Raw genomic sequence first — 21794 nt, forward strand, 5'->3', positions numbered from 1 at the left:
TGGGCAGCACATCCCCAGTGTTCTGGAACTGGCTGTCAGATGCTGCCTGCAGCTACAGTCTTCTGAATGCCTGACCAGGGCTTAAAGGATCTGCTTCCAAGATGGCTCTGGGCACAAAAGAGCCTTGAACAGGAGGCCTCAGTTCCTCAGTGGCTGTTGAAAAAGGTCTAAGATCCTCACCACGTGGGCTTCTGTACAGGACTGCCTGAGAGCCTTCATGACAGGGCAACTGACTTCCCTCAGAGCAAGTGAGCAGAGGGGAGAGAGCAAGCAAGAAGCCACAGTGCCTTTTTTGACCCTGAAATCACCATCACTTCTGCTTTCTTCTGTTCCGTCGGAGCCACTAGTTTATGGGAAGGGGCAGTAGGCCTCCTGGAAGGAGGACCAGAGAATTCGTGGATGTGTCTTGAAACTCCATACCTACTAACAAGCGTGGGAGAATCACACGGTTGGAATGGTTGTGGCAACAGTCAACTTTTGTAGATGTGCCCTGATCATTCTACCTGCTGGAGGCTGGCCTTGACATGCCCCTGGGTTGCCTACAGCTGACCCAGCTGCCAGTCGGCTGCTGGTATTTCAGTGGCAGCAAGGGCTACGAGAGAGTCAAGGGCAGTGCTGTAACCGCTATGGATTGGTTTGCGTTGGGTGTAAATGCGCGGTGCTTTCCGTGCAAAATCAGCAGCAGCAAGTGAAGTGAGGTGTTACTCTGTTGTCATTCTTTGAATGTCATATGGTAGAAAGGTTAATACGAGTTTCAGGGCGTTTGGAGAGTTGTAAGAGCACCATCTGCAGAGCGGAGTCAGCGATGGAATGATCGGTAGCATACCAAGAATGATGTTGAATGAGTTGGCTCTAACGGAAGTGGGTTGGTTGGGGGGAGACGAGTCTGGTATAAAGTGTATGGTGACAGTAAGGCTGTGTCCTAGCAAAAGGTTGACATGTGGTCATTTTATAAGGTAGAGTCAGAGATTTAAGCTACCCATCTCCAAGCAGCTTTTGTGGGTCCAGACGAGGTGTAACTGTTCCTCAGAACAGTTGTTAGCCTGAATGTAAATATTTCCGGTATAAAACCCAGCCTAGTATTATTCCATCACCAGATGGAGAAGAAAGCGTGCCAATTTGGTGAGGTAATCTACCAGCACCCACTAGGATGAGGTGATAGGTAGCAGGTCAGAGATTAAAGTGGAGTTATTCACACACTTGGGAGATCTCCCGCATCCAGCTGTGTTGCTCACAGCACTGAAAACACCTAATAAGCCTGTTGTTGCCTTGGACCCCAGGGTCCCGGTGTAACACGGTGTCATGCAATTTGGCCATCAGGAGTACATGCATAGCATCTTTATCTCTTGAATTGTTACTTCTGACTGAAATTTGATGAATCGAGAGGTACTATGTGTCAGGCACTGTGGGTCTAAGCACTGGGGATACAACCATTAAGCCCGCTGTGGTTGGAGCAGAGTGGGCAAGCGAGAAAGTAATAGGAGAGAGGTCAAAAAGGAGAGGCTAAGGGGCGCCTGGGTGGCTCAGTCAGTTGAGCGTCCGACTTCAGCTCTGGTCATGATCTTGTGGTCCGTGAGTTCCAGCCCCACGTTGGGCTCTCTGCTGACAGCTCAGAGCCTGGAGCCTGCTTCAGATTCTGTGTCTCCCTCTCTCTCTGCCCCTTCCCCTCTCACTCTCTGTCTCCCAAAAATAAATAAATGTTAAAATATATATGTTAAAAAAAAAGAGGCTACAGAATAAATTAATGCAAACGTGGAGAATTGACGTATTTATGGCAGATATTACTGAAGCACGTTAAAGAAAACATCCCCCTCTATCCAGTAAAAAGACTTAGTATCTGCCAAAATTAAGGATGACTCCCAGCCCTGGAAGATTGCACTTTTTTTTTTTTTCCATCATGAGGAAACTAATGTCAAGATATCAATAGACAGGGATAGGCCAAAAGAATTTTGCTGTTCTCTTCATGTGCCTAAGTTGCAATGCCAGTTGATAGTTGGATATTATTTCTCCAGCTCCTGCCAAGGCATGGCGATGGGGGTCTTCAATTATCTCCCATGTCTAGGACCAGAGCTAGCAAAGAGAGAATATGTTCTCACCCGTTTTTTGTTTTTGTGTTTTGTTTTGGGGTTTGTTTTTGTTTGTTTTGTTTTGTTTTGTTTTGGTGCTTTCCTCCAGGCGAGAATTGTGGGCCTCTAGGGAAATCCTTCTACAATTTTCTTACCCCGTGATGGCACAAAAAAAAAGAGACTTTCTCTAACAGGAATCTTAAAATGCAAAAAGTAAGTCCCAAGAGCGGAGACTTCTCCGCTCCGCTTCTTCAGATGGGAATCTGAAAACTTCCCATGTCTTCGTGATTTGTAGAAATAGGCCTCTTATAAGACCTCCACCCACCACCCACCACCCACCCAGACTCCTGCTATCCCCTGATTAATAACAGAAGGCACTGGTTGTTAATTTTTCTGCTTCAGAGAAGGAGAAACCTATTACAGGACTATGTCAGCTCTGAAGTGTGGAAGATCTTCCAGAGTCCCCTTCAATGGAAACAAGCCGTGAAAAGGGTATTTAAATACATTTTAATTGAAAAATTGCGTGTTTATAAAATCAAAGGTTATGTCTGCAGAGTTAAGAACCTGTAAAGGATTTTCACTAAAATGGGAACAAGTGCTCATTTCCAGGTGGTAAGAGAATCTTGCCTCTCCTTTATTATCACGGGTGGAGAATGATTTGTTTTCATTATTGCTAGCGTTTCACTGTTATTTTACCACTCTTGCGATTGTTGTTATTTTCGTTTTAGGTAAATGACTGGCGTGCGGGTGACCTCAGCAGGGGCACGGGCCCCCTGGCGGCTGCGGCGCAGGGGCTTCTGGGGATTGTAGTCCGCAGACTTTCCTGCGCATGCGTTATGGGCTCTGGCGGGCGCCGTGGGCGACCTTGTTTGGGGCGCTGAGGTGAGTCCAGCCCGGACCGCGCCCCGGTCGGAAGCGCTAGGGGTGGAGGGTGTATAGTCGTGATCGCGCCCTGTTGCTAGATGGGAGGAGTTGGAAGCGGGGACTGGTGGCCAATGAAAGAGGCTTCTTGGCGGGGCGGAGTGTTGAGGTGCTCGCCCGGCATTCCTTGGGAAGAGGTGGGCGAGCTTGAGCTGGATTTGGGGGGACTGCGGTAGTGCCTCTGCAGGTTTTGGAGGTAGGAGCTGTGCATCCCCGCGTCGGGATTGGTGTCAGTCTTGGAATGTTCATCTCCAGATCCAGGCGGGGGGGCCGGAGGGCGTTGGCTCATGTTTGGGGGATAATGGTCGGGGCCAGGCGTCCCCGACTGGAGAGAGGAACGGGCCCAGCAGTTCATCTCCGAGTATGGGGGACGGCTTGGTCTGTTCATCCCTGGGGTTGGCAGGGGGGCGGTTCGGGCTCAGCACCCCAAGGTTTCTGGAATCTTGGCTTCTGAACGCTGGGCTTGGCATCTGGTAGCTCTGTCTCCAGGGGGGTATCTTGTTACCCCAAACTGGGTTCACCTCTTGGTAAGTGTTGAGCTAAAGGACACAACCAAGCCAAAAAAAAACCCCCAAAAAACAAAAAAAAAAAAAAAAAAAAAAAAAAAAAAGAAAAGGAAAAGGAAGGATTTTACTTGCAACGAGTAAAGGGGAACACCCGGGATATTTCCCAAAGCAGTGTCTCCTGGAACAATAAAACTGGGGAAGTTTTAAGCTAAGGGTGCGTACATATTCATGAAGGGTCTTGCGCAGTGGGGCAAAAGTCATCTTAAAGTGGGCGAGTCCGGGTCTTCGTTGGTTGAAGTCATGAGGGCCGGCAAGGGTCAGCATCATCAATTCTCTGGCCTCACTTGGTCTGGGATCTGGGTGCTCGAAGGGGTTTAGATCCTGCAAAGATTACTCAAGAATGTGCTTCAGGCCACGCTTCACTTTGGGGTCAGCCCTGGGAGTTTTACCATCGATTTATTGTCCCAAATATGATTAGGCTATCTCGTGGCCTGAAAGTGGCTGTGTATTCTTACATTCTTTTTTGTTCCCTTAAAACCGTTAACTACCGAGGTCTATTCTGCAATTTCAACATATCGCAGGGAGTTCTGCAAGAAAAGTGCTTCCGGCAAGTAGTGTCAGGTGCCAGTCAGGCTTAGATCACAAGAGGGCCAGGACATAAAAATGACTTTTCTTATGTCAAGAAGCTATGTCAACCACCCCCCACCACCAAAACCAAACAAACAAACAAAACAAAAAAACCCAGCTATGTCTCTTCTGTCTTTTTCCGGGGAGCCCTAACTCTGCTTACCTCTTGGCTTTTCTCCTCCCTGTAGCTAGACATCTAGAGTAGTCTCTGAATACAGTTTGAAAAGAACTGCCCCAAATTATTGGCCCCATCCTCACCTTGCACGCCGAGAGGCAGGGAATGCAAACTTTGAGGCTGATTAGACATAAAGAGCAAATGGCAAATTGTTCGGTTGCAAACTGCCTCTCCATTTGATAAAATTAGAGAATTGATGTTAATTATTTGAGGTGTAATGTTAGCACTTTTAAAACTATTTCACATCGTGATGACGTATGTTTGGATTAGACAATATGATGAATATGGTGTCAGGGGAAAGTTTCAAAATACTAAGTGTACGTTGGGACTAGGTAGCCGTATGGTTGAAATAAGAGTGGCCACGTGTTGATAATTGCTTCAGCTGCATGATTGGTACCTGGGGGTTCATTCTGCTAGTCTGTCTCCCTCTGCATGTGTTTGAAATGTTTATAATAAAATGTTTTTGAAACAGCTTTACAATGAACTAGCTAGGAAGTGCTCTGAGGAAGCATAGAAAGGTTGAATTTTGCTCCTAGCTGCATATAGTATGTGGGAGCCAGACATCGCAAATTCCCTCTCAGACTAGACCCTTGGGCCCCGTGAGCCGCTGTGAGCTCAGAGGTGTGGTCAGCGCTTCAAGTGTCTCAATAAAATTCTGAGGTTTTCGTCTATTCTTTAAAAAAATTTTTTTAATGTTTATTTATTTTTGAGGGAGAGCGAGAGAGAGAGAGAGAGAGTGGGGGAGGGGCAGAGAAGGAGGGAGACACAGAATCCGAAGCAGGCTCCAGGCCCTGAGCTGTCAGCACAGAGCCTGATGCGGGGCTGAAACTCATGAGATCATGACCTGAGCCAAAGTGGGCTACTTAACCAATTGAGCCACCCAGGCCCCCGTGTTCTTAATGAAATTGATTCATAGGCATTTTATGTCTTTTGTCTCTTGTGAAGGGGATAATTTTTTTCTTCAATCTCTGTAAATATGAGTGAGAAATCAGCCCACCGACCCAATCAAAGGAGGGACAAGGAGACTGGGAACACAGTGAAGTGAGGCTTTAATCAACGTTCTTGCAAGAGCTGGTGTCTGAGGGGCAGTTACAGCAGACAATTTATCTCCTAGTGTGAAGCCCCTCCCCTGATTCCTCATTGGCTGAGCACTACAGAGGTCACAGCCTTACCCAGGCGTTGCCTATGCCCATATGCCTATGCCATAAAGTGGTCTGATTAGAACAAATGTACATTCCCCGAGATGACCAGAGACTTTCAGTCCCTCCTCCCTTTATTCCTTGGCACATGCTCATTGCAAAGTCCACGAAAATAAGCCCGTGAAAATAAGCCTGCGAAACAGAGAGGGGAAGGAAGACCAGGAAGTGAAGTTTCTAAGGGTTTGGGACTCCGCTGTGGGTCCGGGCAGGGCGGGGTTTTATACATATTTCCGGTACTTTGTAAACCTACTGTTAACTAGACTGCCCAGCTTTTGTTTGGTATTTCTGAAATTGAATCCTCTGCCTTACTTCTCACGCGATGGGTGTGTTTTTCAACACCTCAAACCCACTGTTTCCAAAACTGAGCTCCTAATCGGCTGCAAAACCTGGCTCTCCAAAACCTTCTCCATCCTTCCAGTGAACAAGGCCAAAGCCTCCACCCCCTGCCTTCCACCCTGGATGGAAGCCATCGACGGAGCCCAGTGACCGTGTCTTCATTATAAACGCAGACCCCAGCAACTTCTCACTGCCTCCACCTCCGCGTCCCTGACCCAAGACGCCATCATCCCTTGCTGGGATTGTCGTGATAACCGACCATCTGGTCTGCTTCCCATCTTGCCACTGTTAGTCCATTCTTAACAGCAGCCAGAATAACCCTATTGATAACCTAAATTGGATCATGTCACTCCTCTGTTCAAAAGCCCTGCCTTTATTCCCACCTAATGAGGATAACAGCCAAAAGCCTTAAAACGGCCTAGAAGACCGCATAGCATCTGGCTCGCGTTTACCTTTCTTTCGTCTCTGATTATTCTTTCCCTCACTCGCTCCACTTTAGCCACATGCCGTGCATGCTGCCACCTCTGGGTGTTGACCCTTGCTGTATGCTCTGTCTAGAATGTTCTCTGTACAGATATTTGTGTTGGTCACTCCTTTACTCAGTTAGGTCTTTACTCACAGATCACCCCCGTGAGGCTTCTCCTGACCACCCCATTTCATTCCCTATCCCCCTGCCCCATTTTTTTTTTTCCCTCCATAACCCTTATTGCTATATCTTCAGTTTCTAGATCCCTGCCTGGCATACAGTAGGCACTTAATAAATATGTGTTGGACGAGGCAATGCCACCCTTGCTCTCTCTGAGCTTATGGCCAAGGGTGGAAGATAATGAAACAACCACAGTATAGTGCTTCGATAGGAGAAATGCCAGCCACAGTCGGCCTCTGCCATGGTATGAATGTTTGGATCCCCTGAAATTCACATGTTTGAAATCCCAAGGCCCAGCGTGATGGTATTAAGAGGCAGGGCTTTGGGGCGCCTGGGTGGCTCGGTCGGTTAAGCGTCCGACTTCGGCTCAGGTCATGATCTCACGGTCCGTGGGTTCGAGCCCCGCGTCGGGCTCTGTGCTGACAGCTCAGAGCCTGGAGCCTGTTTCAGATTCTGTGTCTCCCTCTCTCTGTGACCCTCCCCCGTTCATGCTCTGTCTCTCTCTGTCTCAAAAATAAATAAATGTTAAAAAAAAAAAAAAAAAAAGAGGCAGGGCTTTGAAGGTGGTTATGGCCTGAGGGCAGAGCCCTCGTGAGTGAGATCAATGCCCTTATAAAGGAGGGCCTAGAGGGCTCCCTTGCCTGGTCCACCCTGTGAGGAGAGGTGGAAGTCTGTGATCCAGAAGAGGGCCCTCACCTAATGGTGATCTTGGGCTTCTGGCCTCCAGAACTGTGACAAATAAATTTCTGTTCTTTATAAACCACGCGTTATGTGGTAGTTTTGTTACAGGGGCTTGAACGGATGAAGACGGTACGTGATAAGGTGGAGATAATCAAGGAGGGCTTCCTGCGGAAGTAACACCCAAACTGGTACTTGAAGGTTAATAATAATAATAATAATAATAATAATAATAATAATAATGATAATAATAGTAACACAATGTTGAAACTCTTCAGGATTCTTCAGGATCAGCCCCTGGTAATGTCTCCGCCATTGTCTTAGCCGGACTTGGCCCTGTGACTCTCTGTTCTAGTCTATACCCATGTGCTTCCTGGCCTTTGGTGGGACCGCAGCATTGCCCACGTGTGTGTTTTCGCCCACATTGCCACTTGTTCATTAGCCTTCTCCTTCCTTGTCAGTTGGGCAAATGCCTTCTGTTTCTTTGGGCATCAGCTACAGTTCAATTATCATCTCTCGAAAGCCTTCCCTGACAGCCTGGAGCCCTCTCGGGCTGTGTCGGGTTTCTGTTCCCTGTGTCTTTGTTCAGTTTTGTGCAGCCACATCTGCTGCAGCCCCTCTCACGTTCCAGTGAATTTACTGGCTCACCTCTCTACCCCCTAGTTTGTCTCCCCTTTAGATCAGGGACTGATTTTTTTTTTAATGTTTATTTTTGAGAGCCAGAGAGACAGAGCGCGAGCTGGGGAGGGGCAGAGAGAGAGGGGGACACAGAATCCCAAGCAGGCTCCAGGCTCCGAGCTGTCAGCACAGAACCAGACATGAGGATCAAAGCCACAAACCGCGAGAAGATCATGACCTGAGCCAATTGGACACCAACCAACTGAGCCACCCAGGTGCCCCAAAGGGATGTCTTTTATTTTTATTTATTTATTTAATTTTAGGGTTTTTGTTTTTTTTTTAAATGTATGTTTATTTTTGAGAGTGAGAGAGACAGAGTGAGCAGGGGAGGGGCAGAGAGAGAGAGGGAGACACAGAATCCCAAGCAGGCTCCAGGCTCCGAGCTATTGGCACAGAGCCCGATGAGGAGCTTGAACTCAGAAACCGCGAGATCATGACCTGAGCCGAAATCAGAGGCTTAACGGGCTGAGTCACCCAGGCACCCTGATCAGGGACTGAATCTTACATTTTTATCTGGAGCACTTAGCATACAGCCCAGTACACAACACTTACTCCTTATTGTGTGCTAGGTGCCACTCTGAGCACCTTGCACGTCATAACTTACTGAGTTCCCACAATGACACTTAGAAATAGGTTCTCTCGATATCCTGTCTTGTACAGAGGAAGGAACTAAGGCACCAGGAGCTGGTTCGACCAAGGGCACACAGCCAGTGGCTGACAAAGCCACGCCTTGAACCCAGGGAGTCTGGTTTCAGAGTCTTAATTTTTTTTTTAATTTTTTTTTTTAACGTTTATTTATTTTTGAGACAGAGAGAGACAGAGCATGAACAGGGGAGGGACAGAGAGAGAGGGAGACACAGAATCGGAAACAGGCTCCAGGCTCTGAGCTGTCAGCACAGAGCCCGACGCGGGGCTCGAACTCACGGACCGCGAGATCGTGACCTGAGCGGAAGTCGGACGCTTAACCGACCGAGCCACCCAGGCGCCCCTAATTTTTTTTTTTTTTTTTTAAACAGCCAGGCTCTACTGCGTTTTCTCCTAGTCAGCGTTCACTGCATGGGTCATATACCCAATGCATGGGTTTTCCTTGCACCTTTGATCTCAGGATCTGATCTTTTCAGTCTGAGGATTGAGTCAGGCAAAGGCCCAGACTTCTCCATTCATTCATTCATTCATTCATTCATTTGGCACCTACTGCATGCTAAACTTGCCATATGTACACAAATGATACAACTTCTAGTCATTAGGAGCACATGTTACAGGAGAGAAAGCAAAAAGTAACCAGGAAAATTGAAGTAGGATATGAAAAGTGTTGTAGTGGACGTCAGTACCAGATCCTGTGGTCTGACCATAGAAGACTGATCCCCATGGGCAGGGGATATGGGAAGGTCACTAGAAAAGCCCTCCCATAGTCCTATACTTCATAGTCACTTGAACTGGCCAGTGACAGGCTTTGTCATGTGCACACAGCCATGTCTCACTAGCCTTTAAGTTTTTGGACAGGCTTTCTGGGGGTAGGGCGGCTATGCACATCTGTGCAGGCTGCGTACTGCACAAGGAGACCACATCAAAGCCATACTATTCACATAGGACACACATGCAATTTTCAGCAAGTAACAATAAAAGTACTCCGTTGCTTTATTCCAACAAAAATCAGTATGTGATAAGAATTTTCCAACAGGTGGAAGAAAAGTATCTTGAAGAAGGGATACATTTTCTAATATCCTCAAAGGCATATTGGCATGGGCTAGAGACAGCCCTGCCTGCCGTCCTGCCACAAGCCCTGAGGGCTGAGGGCTGAAGCCAGCTCTCGTAGAGCCCTCCGGCTCAGATACTCACAGATTACAGACGGACCACTTTGGCATTATCACATGACATTCACCCTCATGCACACAGAAGCAATGGTCTTTGTCCCGTTCCTGAGATGATTACACAGGATTGCTAGGCACATCTCTCTCACTTTTGAATCCTCTGGAACTTCTAAGAAAAGTCAGGAATCTGGAAGCAGGGTTTTGGGGAAAACTCGGGGCTTATATTTCTTTTTTTTTTTTTTTTATGTTTATTTTTTAGAGAGAAAGAGAGAGAACAAGGGGTAGGGGCAGAGGGAGGGAGGGACAGAGGATCTGAAGCGGGCTCTGTGCTGACCACAGAGAGCCCATGTGGGCTCAAACTCACAAACTGTGAGATCATGTGACCTGAGCTGAAGTCAGGTGCTCAACTGACTGAGCCACCCAGGAGCCCCGGGGCTTCTCTTTCTGATTGTGTTTCTTGGCACCTGAAGTTCCAGATTCAATTGTTGCTTTCCCTGCAGCTCCTCTTCCCCTCCAGAGGTTGCCGTGGGGACCTGGTCTCTGTCCTGCTTCAGGACTCAGATCAGAATGCGCTTAGCACTGTACTTAGGGGTTTAACAAACCTTTGTGGGAGCCCAGAATAAGGCGATTCATGCTTTCTACAAGAGGTAGTAAAGGAGTGGGGGGAAAGGGTGAAGATTTGCCAAAAAGTCATTTTGTATTCTATTAACCTGATCCTGTAACCCTGCAAGCTGCTCGCGGGGTGGCCAGCAGACTGGGGCCAGTTGGAGAGCTAAATGTTATTGGTCTGTGACCAGATAATTTCAGAAATTGAGTGTAAACCTTGAAAAATTTGTGTATCAGTTCTAGCAATTGTATGATAACTGATCAATCTGATGATTTAAAAATGGGCTTGTAATTTGTATGCCTAAGTATGTACTTTTTCTAGAAATTTCTTTTTACTTTTTTCCGTATTTTTATTTTATTTTATTTATCTATTTTTAAATATAATTTATTGTCAAGTTAGCTATCATACAGTGTATACAGTGTGCTCTTGGTTTTGTGGGTAGATTCCCGTGATTCATCGCTTACATACAACACCCGTTGCTCATCCAACAAGTGCCCTCCTCAATGCCCATCACCCATTTTTCCCTCTCCCCCCGCTCCCCCTCCATCAACCCTCAGTTTGTTCTCTGTATTTAAGAGCCTCTTATGGGTTTTCCTCCCTCTCCGAAACCACTTTTTCCCCTTCCCTTCCCCCATGGTCTTCTGTTAAGTGTCTCAAGTTCCACACATGAGTGAAAACATAATATCTGTCTTTCTCTCCCTGACTTATTTCACTTAACATACTATCCTCCAGTTCCATCCACATGGCTGCAAACGGCAGGCTTTCATTCTTTTTCGTTGCCAAGTAGTGTTCCATTGTATATATAAACCACATCTTCTTTATCCATTCGTCAGTTGATGGGCATTTGGGCTCTTTCCATAGTTTGGCTATTGTTGAAAGCGCTGCTATGAACATTGGGGGTACATGTGCCCCTATGCATCAGCACTCCTGTATCCCTTGGGTAAATTCCTAGCTATTTCTGGGTCACAGGGTAGCTCTATTTTTAATTTTTCAAGGAACCTCCATGCTGTTTTTCAGAGTGGATGCACCAGTTTGCATTCCCACCAACGGTGCAAGAGGGTTCCCCTTTCTCCACATCCTTGCCAACATCTGTTGTTTCCTGAATTGTTAATGTTAGCCATTCTGACAGGTGTGAGGTGGTATCTCAATGTGGCTTTGATTTGTATTTCCCTGATGATGAGTGACGCCGAGAATCTTTTCATGTGTCCGTGTGGCCAGTAGGCCATCTGGGTGTCTTCTTTGTAAAAGTGTCAGTTCATGTCTTCTGCCCATTTCTTCATTGGATTATTTTTTTTTCAGGTGTTGAGTTTGGTAAGTTCTGTATATCGTTTGGATACTAACCCTTTATCCGATATGTCATTTGCAAATATCTTCTCCCATTCTGTCAGTCGCCTTTTAGTTTTGTTGATTGTTTCCTTTGCAGTGCAGAAGCTTTTTATCTTGATTAGGTCCTAGTAGTTCATTTTGGCTTTTATCTCCCTTGCCTTCGGAGACATGTCGAATAAGAAGTTGTTGCAGCCAAGGTCAAAGAGGTTGTTGCCTGTTTACTCCTCTAGGGTTTTGATGGTTTCCTGTCTCACATTTAGGTCTTATATCCATTTTGATTTTATTTTTGTGATGGTGTAAGAAAGTGGTCCAGTTTAATTTTTCTGCATGTTACTGTCCAGTTAGAAATTTCTTTTTAACTGTATTTTACCAAAATATTGGTCAGTGACAGATGAAAATAACAGTGAAAATAACATGAAACTGGTCCTTCACCACAGGTAGTTTTTTTGTTTTTTTTTAATGTTTATCTATTTATTTTGAAAGAGAGAGCAAGTGTGAGCAGGGGAAAGGCAGAGAGAGAGAGAGAGGGGGAGAGAGAGAATCACAAGCAGGCTCCATGCTTAGCACAGAGCCTGATGCGGGGCTCAATCTCACAAACTGAGATGCTGACATGAGCTGAAATCAGGAGTTGTATGCTTAACCAACTGAGCTACCCACACACCTCTCACAACAGGTAGTTTAAAAAAATTTTTTTTTTTAATGTTTATTTATTTTTGAGAGAGAGACAGTGAGAGCCAGGGAGGGGCAGAGAGAGAAGCGGTGGGGGAGACAAAGAATCTGAAGCAGGCTCCAGGCTCTGAGCTGTCAGCACACAGCCCGACATGGGGCTCGAACCCATAAACCATGAGATCATGACCTGAGCTGAAGTCGGACTCTTAACTGACTGAGCCCCCCAGGCGCCCCCAGGTAGTTTTGAGAAGCACTATCTGAGAAGACAGAGACATGGTCTTTGGTTTTTATCCTTTAATCTTTGGGGTTCCCACAGTGCCTAAAGCAGAAATTTTACACACTCAGTTTCTCCTTGAAGGCCAGAGGCTACAGAGTTTTTACAGATGTTTACGGAGTTTTTCAGATAGGAAATAAACACCAGAGTCAGAATGGTAAGTTGAGACGAGCTTAAAATAAAGGGGCAGTTTACCAAAGTGGGGGCAGGGTGTGGTAATCAAGAAAGGATCTTGCAATGTCCCAGATCTGCTCATAGCAGGGTAACTGACTGTCGTCCCTAGGGTGGAAGGGCTGAGGGAGGAGCCAGTTACCAGACCTGGGGAAAGAGATCTGAGAGGAGGGCCACTGATAGGTGCTGTGACCTTTGGTCAAGGGGTATGAAACAGCCAGTCCAAAGCAACTCCAGGAAAGAGCTGGGGAAGTACTCTGACTTCACTTATGTCCCTTCGCTGGATCTCCTGCTGACTTGCCCTATTGGCTAAGTTCAACTGGAAGCTGGAGGGCAAGGGGGTCTCCTGCTACAGGCAGGACAGGGAAAGGAGTTGAGTGGATGTAGAGTGCCAAGTTCCCAGGGCCTCCTTCTACCTGCTTCTGTCCACCAGCAGATCTAGAGAGTTCCTCGCTCCATCCTGTGAGCTTTTCCAGAGCAGAGTGTGCCTTCCATGTTGTAGCTGTGCCATCAGTATTTGCAAAAGTCACAGGGTCCCAGAGCGTAGAATGGGTGCTGGGGAGAGGTTGTTTTGTAAGATCTTAGCTAACTGAAAGTTCTTCAGCTTCCAGGTCCTGGTTACACAGGAGTAACTTGCATGTGAAAGTGGGAGCAAAAGAAGGTTCCCCCGTCATGCTGAGATCACCCTCCAAGTCAGAAATTCTGGAGCCTGTTTTCCGGAATGACTGGGATGCAGGTGACGTCAACACATTGGCAAGTCTGAGAAAAGGAAAAGCATGGCAGTTTTGACTGAAAAGTTTGAGGAGCGAGACAGGAGTGACAGGAGAGCCTGGGTGGAATGCGGGCAGGGGAGAAGGCTTGAGGAGGTGAGATTCAGTCCGTTGAGAATGAGAAGAGAGGTAAAGATACCTTGGGAGGGAAGAATGTGTGAAAAAATTGCACAGATAAGAAGAAACCAGGACAGGGGCACCTGGGTGGCTCAGTTGGTTAAATGTCAGACTTTGGCTCAGGTCGTGAACTCACTGCATGTGAGTTCGAGCCCCACGTTGGGCCCTGTGCTGACAGCTCAGAGCCTGGAGCCTGCTTCAGATTCTGTGTCTCTGTCTCTCTCTGCCCCTCCCCTGCTCACACTCTCTGTATCTCTCTCTCTCTCTCTCTCAAAAATAAATAAACATTAAAAAAAAAGTTTAAAAGAAAAAAAAGAAGAAACCAGGATTTACTCAGAATTTGTTAAACCCACACTCTCATGGATTCTTTCTTTGCAGTTCTGCGTTCTCGGGATCCCACTCTTTCCAAGAGGAAGACAGTATGGTTAAGTTCCGGGTAAGTCAAGGTTTCCTTTCTCTCTCTTAAATACCACGTCCCTTCTGGGGAGCTATTTTCTGAAAGGAAATGGCCAAGTTTTGAGTGGCGGCTGTGTCTTAGACACTTCACCTTGCTCCTAACAGCTGTGTGAGAGAGGTGGTGTTAACGCCCTTTGCAGAAAGGAAGGAACAGGCTCAGAGATGTCAGGATGCCTAGTTCAGGCTATTCCAAGTGTGGTTCGCACACAAGTGCCAGTCCATGAGCTGCTTGTCACAGAGAGATCAATACAGCAATCAAAAGGAAGAATCCAGAAGCTTTTAATGTTTGTTTTTGAGAGAGAGAGAGAGAGCGAGCACAAGCCGGGGAGGGGCAGAGAGAGAGAGAGGGAGACACAGAATCGGAAGCAGGCTCCAGGCTCTGAGCTGTCAGTGCAGAGCCCAATGCAGGGCTCCAACTCATGGACCGTGAGATCGTGACCTGAGCCGAAGTCAGACGCTTAACCGACTGAGCCACCCAGGCGCCCCAGAAACTTCTATAGCAATGCAGCATTGCCACAACATTCGAGTGCGTGGTCAGTACATACATGACCACACTCTGAGTAGTGCGGGGTCCACTCCACATAAGTAGCAAGATTTGAATGGGTATATGTCCATCAGGGTTCAACCAATGAAGTAGGAACAACATGAGATATATAGTAAGAAGAGATTTGGATGAGATTTCTTTTATGTGACTGGGGGTGGGGGCGGGGTGCAGGGCAAATTGGAAATCCCAGGGCGGGCTGGAACTCTTAGATACAGACTGGGACTGCTGTCTACAGGTAGAATTTTTTCTCTTAGGGAAGCCTCAGTTCTGGTCTGAAGACCCTTCAACTGACTGAGTCAGGCCCACCCAGATTATTTAAAATAATCTCCTTCAAAGTCATCTGATTAAGGACTTTAATCACCTCTACCAAACATCTTCACAGCAACACCTAGATTAATTTTTGCTTCAATAATGGGACCGTAGTCTAGCCAAGTTGATGCATCAAAAAGGCCATCAGAGGGTGCAGCCGTGATTTTTTTTAAATCATGAAAAATGTTTTAATTATGAAAGTATACAAAAAGGGAAAAGAGTACTATGAATGCCGATGTAGAGCGCAGGCTCAACGTCTTGCCACATCTGCTTCATCGATCTCGTTTTCACTTGCCTTTTTCCTTTCCCAAAGCATTTTAAAAGAAGATCCCTATAGCACGTTATTTTGTTTTATACTGGTTTTGTTCTGAGCCCATTACTTTCTTAGAGCAGCTCGGGTGCGAGCTAACATAAATGCGCTCCCGCTCCTTTCCTCTGCCTGGACGCCATCTTGCCTGAGCCCACCCCTTCTCCTTAGGGACATTTTCTAGCTTCTAAATTATTGCCAGCAACTGTTTTGCCAAGTGTTTCACACTGTGTCACCCAGGCGACCATTTTTCCAGCCTCTGCTTCAGTTCAAGCTCTGTTCTTCAAGTCCACCGGAGGCTGCACACGGGGGAGAAGCCTTACCGGTGTGGCGAGTGTGGAAAGGGCTTCAGCCAAAGCACACACCTTCACATTCGCCAGAGAGTCCACACAGGGGAGAAGCCCTACACATGCAGCGTGTGCAGAAAGGCTTTTGCCTACAGTTCAGTTCTTCACATTCATCAGAGAGTTCACACAGGAGAAAAGCCTTACACGTGTGACGTGTGTGGTAAGGGCTTCAGTTACAGCTCATATTTTCACTTACATCAAAGAGATCATACCAGAGAGAAACCGTATAGATGTGATGAGTGCGGTAAGGGCTTCGGTCGGAATTCAGATCTTCAAGTGCATCTCAGAGTCCACACAGGAGAGAGGCCCTATAAGCGTAAGGAATGTGGTAAGGGCTTCGGTCGTAACTCATACCTTCTTGCTCACCAGAGACTGCATACGGATGAGATACACTGTGTGTATCGTGAGGATGGCCAGGGCTTTCGTTGCAGCTCGGACCTTCTTACTCATCAAAGACTGCACAAGGGGACGGAAACATTCTCAACGTAGTTAGTCAGGGTTCAATCAGGAAACCAAGCAAGTCCATGCACTGAAGGTGATAGAGGCTCACTCGGCCATTGGGAGGGCTGGGGCAGCAAAGGGCAAGGACACTGTCGCCCAAGATGTCGTTCTGAGGCACGGAAGCAGGGGTTCACAAGAGCATTCCAGAGAACTACTCTGGATCTCGACAATGTCTGCAAGACTCCCACCAGCTGTCGCATGCTGCAGTGGCAAAGTAAGTGATAACTGACAGACGCACGCTTTGTGGCAATGACAATAATTAGAGGTCAGATTTCCACGAGTGGATATGCCCAGGAAGGAAATTATAATTGAGATGAGGACACTGAGGCTTTCAGGCCAGCCAAAATCTGTAGATTTTTTAAAGAGTGTGCCTGCTAGAAAGATACTCAAAATGAGTGCTCAGAAATGAAACCCATGTTATTGTTATTCGTGTGGCAAGAATATTAGTCCAAATTCTCAGGTTTCCAAACCCACAAGGTTTTCTACACAGAGAGGGGCTCTCTAGAAGTGATATTTTACGGCCACATTTACTGTGCGTTCACCTTGCGGGCTCCATTTCTTGGTCACGTAAAGAGCCTTCATTTCCCAGAACCCCTTGCAGTTGAGAGCTCGTCCACGTGATACGGTTTCCAAGCAACAGAGTACGAGCAAAAGTGATGTAAGCTGCTTCCAGGCCTGACCCTTACAGACCTCTTGTGATGTCCTCCAGGCATCTTTCCTAGAAATGTTTCCTAGAGGCTGTTCCAGGCTTGGATTGGTGGAAGGTGGCTATCTGATCTGTGTTAGACCTTTTTTTTTTTTTTTTTTTAATAAATAGACATTTTTCTTCTATTTAAAAAAATTTTTTAATGATTATTTTTGAAAGAGAGACAGACAGAGCATGAGTGGGGGAGGGGCAGAGAGAGAGGGAGACACAGAATCCGAAGCAGGCTCCAGGCTCTGAGCCATCAGCCCAGAGCCCGACGCGGGGCTCGAACTCACGGACTGCGAGATCGTGACCTGAGCTGAAGTCCGACGCTTAACCTACTGAGCCACCCAGGCGCCCCATAAATAGACATTCATTGTGTTATAGTCCTGACATTTTGACAGTTTCTTTGTTGCTAGTTTTGCCCAGGCTATACTGACTATGACAGGGAGATTTAACAGCAACATATTTTATAGTCATTGGAGTTCGCGTAAGAAAGCAACTTCATAATTCAGAGTTTGAAACTTTTAAATCTTTATGGCCATATGTGGCAGTGCAGCCGTCTAAAATGGTGTGGGTAGGGCTTCAGTGAGAATCTTCATTCATTGGTACGTACATAAAAAAGAAATGTTCCAGGGGTGCCTCCGTGGCTCAGTCAGTTGAGCGTCCATCTTGGGCTCAGGTCATGATCTCATGGTTCATGGGTTTGAGCCTCGCATCAGGCTCTGTGCTGACAGCTCAGAGTCTGGAGCCTGCTTCGGTTCTGTGTCTCCCTCACTCTCTGCCCCTCCCCCACTCTCTCTCTCTCTCTCAAGAATAAATAAACATTAAAAAAATTTTTTAAATAAAAAAAAAAAGAAGTGGCCCAGATAACATGCATGTGGTAAAGCCTTCCAAAAGTGCAATCTATAGACATCAGAAATCCCGTGCAGTAGGGAAACTCTGTAATGTGTAACGATGAGAAAAGTTTGTCAGCTTACCACTTAAGTGCAGTAAGAAATAGACCAGGTGTCCTACAAATAGTCTTAATAAAGTTAATTCAGTAAAACTAATATTTACTGACGTGACTAACAACTTACAGAAGGGCAAGGCTGTTTATTGTCAGAAGCCGGCCCCAGCACTTCTCAATAGTCTTGTTTAATAATGGGGTTTTAGAAGGTGCTAGTTTGGTCAAGTCCCTTCCACAATTGTGGTTTAGTTTGGGACTATAGATGGGTTTGGGAGGAGGAGGGATACAGTAAAACCTTGGTTTGTGAGCATAATTTGTTCTGGAAACATGTTTGTGTTCCAAAGCACTTGTATATCAAAGCGAATTTCCCCATAAGAAATAATGGAAACTTATTTGTACCGTGTTTTATTTCTACTTTTTCTTACATTAGAATTTCCTACTAGTTATGGTTTGTACATGGAACAGCCATTCAAATGCAAATAAAACCATTCCTGAAGTGTTGCTTTCTTACCAATTCAGGCGAGCAACAGTGAAAGATCAATATAACTCAATGTCAATAATGGAGTGGAAAAACTAGCAATTAGCGGGGAAAAAATACAGGTGCAACCTTTCTGGAGAGGGTTTTATCTACATGTACCAAGGGGTATAATGTGCATCGTCTTGAGCTAATAATTCCACCTCACAAAATTTATCTTTAGGGTGTAATTGTACAAGAGGGAAAAGATGATTTCAGAAGGGAACATGCTCCCAGAATATTTACAATAATAAAAAAAAATTGTAAACAACCTGAAGATACACGAATAAGAGATTGAGTAAATTATGGTACCCCCATAAAATGAAACAAAATATCACCATTAAAAATGATATAGACCTATAAAAATTTCCACATACTTTTTGAAGAAAAAAAAATCAAGTTGTTAGAGATCATTACAGGATGACCCGTGACTGACAAGTTTGAGAACGTGAGTAGCACTGGGAGTAGTCCCCTCCACTACTCTACACTTTTCAGTGTTGTTTCAAGGGTTGTTTGGACTGTTTAGCCCAGGTGGGTGTATGTATAACATAGGAAATGCTCTGTTTGGAGAAAGTGAGTCTGATGAAAGGTTGTGACATTTGCTTTAGAAAGATGCTGCCAGAGACGGAAGGCGATGGACTTGACCTATCGCTAGGTGGTTGCTGTAGTATATCGCTCCTTGAATGAGTAATTACTGCAAATTGACCAGTAGGAAAGCCAGCTGTCTTCCCACTGTGTGGTCTTCCTTTGTGTCTCTGTGCTGTTTTAGGCCAATCCTTGATTTCCTGACCCTTATCCTGTATGTCTTCCCATGTAACCCAACACTTACAGACCCGTAGCTGGGACTTTGAAAGGGCAATGGTTGCAGTTCAGTCTAGGGACACTGTGCCAGTTTATTGACTTTCAGCTCCAAACTCACCCTTTAACACACACTCTGTGATAATGAAAGAAATTTCTTTGAGCATCTCTCCTTTGCAGTGGACACAATGTTAAGTGTTCTCCGCAGAGGGCGTTGGAAGGAGGTTGCAGGAGGAAGGGGTCTTCTGCTTTTGTAGCAGCTGCATGGTCAGTCAGCAGTGTGGGTGTGAGGACAATCTGCTCGTACTCTGCACTCTCCACACACTCAGAAGGTACAGTCCCTTGCTGGTCTTGCAACTCTAGGCCATTGATCACATTCCCGTGGACCTCCGGATGTGGACCCTGCACATTCCAGGCCTTCTACCGAAACAGGCACACCCACTCCCTATGTCCATCCATGAAGTGGCCACTGGCTATGACTCATCTGTTCCCCAAATGGATGCCATCTGCACCCTTCCTCATTCTGCATGCCCATGCACTCGACCACCAGTTGCGACTCGCCCACAAACCACCCACACCCTAGAATGTTGCTTCCAACTTGACCAGCAACCAGGGAGCACCACTGACCCAGGCAAAACAGAAAATTCTCTGCCATCCAGTGGGCTACAGTTACCTTTTCTTCACAAAGTCTGAGGTTTGCTGAAGTTTGTTTTTCCTTCGATACCCTCAGTATTGTACCACATAAAGTTTAAAAATATTGTATAGTTACTTTTTTAAAAGTTGAATCGTTTGTAAATTAAATTTCCATTGAAAGCACTGTGTGGTTTCTGTCTCCTTATTGGACCCAGACTGATCAGGTGACAAGTGTAATTTCTGTTTCAATGGGAGTTTTAAGGCCAAAGAGTACAGTGAGTTTGGGGTAATTCAACAGTGGTGAGGGAGAAAATATATGGAATATACTCTTTGACTGTCAGCCTTGATAGTTGCAAACATAAAGGGTTTGGAAGACTGGCCTTAACATCTATTGGCAAACTGGGAGACATGATATCTGCCACCTCCAAAAGTTTCCTTCTCTCTTTTTTATTTTATTATGATTTGTGTGTGTGTGTGTGTGTGTGTGTGCGCGCGCATGCACTCGCGTGCGTGTGGTATCATGAGATCTACCCTCTTAGCAAACTTTTAGGTATATAATACGGTATTGTTGATTTTAGGCACTATGCTGTACAGCAGATCTCTAGGACTAATTTACCTTGCATAAATGAAACTGTAGCCCCATTGAACAACTCTCCATTTACCCCTTCCCCTGGCCCCTGGTAATCACCATTCTAATCTCTGCTTCTGTGAATTTGACTAGTTAGGAACCTCATTTAAGTAGAGTCATGCCACTTCTGACCTGCGACTCGCTGATTTCACTAAGCATAAAGTCCTGAGCATGCTAAAGAATGAAATTGGATGCTGTCTTACACCATTCACAAAAATAAATACAAATGGATTCAAGACTTAAATATAAAACCTGAAACCATAAAACTCCTAGAAGAAAACATAAGGGAAAAACTTCTTCCCGTTGGTCTTGGCAGTGATTTCTTGGATATGACACCAAAAGCACAATTAACAAAAGTGAAAGTAGATAAGTGGGACTACATCAAACTAAAAACCTTCTGCATAGCAAAGGAAACAATCAAAAGAATGAAAAGGCAATCTATGCAATGGGAGAAAATACATGCAAAGCACATATCTGATAAGGGGTTAATGTATAAAATATAAAATGAACTCCTACAATTCAATAGCAAAAACGAACATAACCGGACTTTAAAATGGATATAAGACTTGAATAGACCCTTCTCAAAGAAGATGTACAAGTGTCCAAAAGGTATATGAAAATATGCTCAGCATCACTAATCAGTGAAATGCAAATCAAAACCACAATAAGATATCAACTCACACCAGTAGGATGGCTATTATTAAAAAAAAATAGATAACAAGTGTTGAACATTTGGAGAAATTGAACTCTTCTGCACTGTTTTTGGGAATTAAAATGGTGCAGCCTATATGGAAAATAGCAGTGGAAATTCCCCCCTCCCCAAAATTAAAAATGTAACTACAATATGATCCCATTTATGGATATATACCACCAAACAATTGAAAACAGGATGAGACATCTGCAGTCCCATGTTTATTGCAGCACTATTCCCAATAGCCAAGTTAAGAAACAACTCAAATGTCTCTCAACAGATACATGGATAAAGAAAATATGGCATATACATACACTGGAATATTATTTAGCCTTGAAAAGAAGAAGATCCTGCCATTTTTACATTTAGCTTTGTAAATAAAACTCTGAAAGAGAGCAACATCAGCAACATGGTAGAACAGGAGTTTTCTACATTCATTCCCCCCAAAGAACATTGATTTTGACAACCACCCACGAACAAGAGTACCCTTCTGGAAGTCCAGGAGTCCAGCAAAGTTCCAGCACAACTTTGGGGCAAAAAATAGACACATTGAAGAGGGTAAGAACCGTTTCACTTTACCCACAACACTCCTCCCCCAGGGTCATCAGGCTCTGTGCTGACAGCTCAGAACCTGGAGCCTGCTTTGGATTCTGAGTCTCCCTCTCTCTCTGACCCACCCCCGTTCATGTTCTGTCTCTCTCTGTCTCAAAAATAAATCAACATTAAAAAAGAAATCACAAAAGATTTGAACACAGTCTGGAGCTCAAGAATACAATGGATGAGATGGGGGAAAAACACAATAGAGAACATCAAATGGACTTGATCAAGCAGAGCAAAGAACCTGTGAACTTGAAG

At 45.5% G+C, this 21794-nt stretch overlaps 1 protein-coding gene across 5 annotated transcripts in view; it reads left to right on the top strand.

Annotated features, from left to right (window-relative positions):
- The window catches only part of ZNF229 (zinc finger protein 229), a 59720-nt gene that overhangs the window by 14144 nt on the left and 23782 nt on the right, over positions 1 to 21794 (top strand). For 2 of the 5 annotated variants that reach the window (XM_042920903.1, XM_042920905.1), the window contains exon 4: positions 13956 to 14013. In XM_042920903.1, coding sequence (XP_042776837.1) covers positions 13956 to 14013 — 58 coding nt within the window. Of the gene's footprint in view, positions 1 to 2794; positions 3552 to 13955; positions 14014 to 19350; positions 19724 to 21794 lie in introns of those variants that run through there. The other 3 variants (XR_006197478.1, XM_042920902.1, XM_042920906.1) reach the window with 3 other exon arrangements.

Source organism: Panthera leo, chromosome E2 (assembly GCF_018350215.1).
Source record: "Panthera leo isolate Ple1 chromosome E2, P.leo_Ple1_pat1.1, whole genome shotgun sequence".
NCBI lineage: Eukaryota > Metazoa > Chordata > Mammalia > Carnivora > Felidae > Panthera > Panthera leo.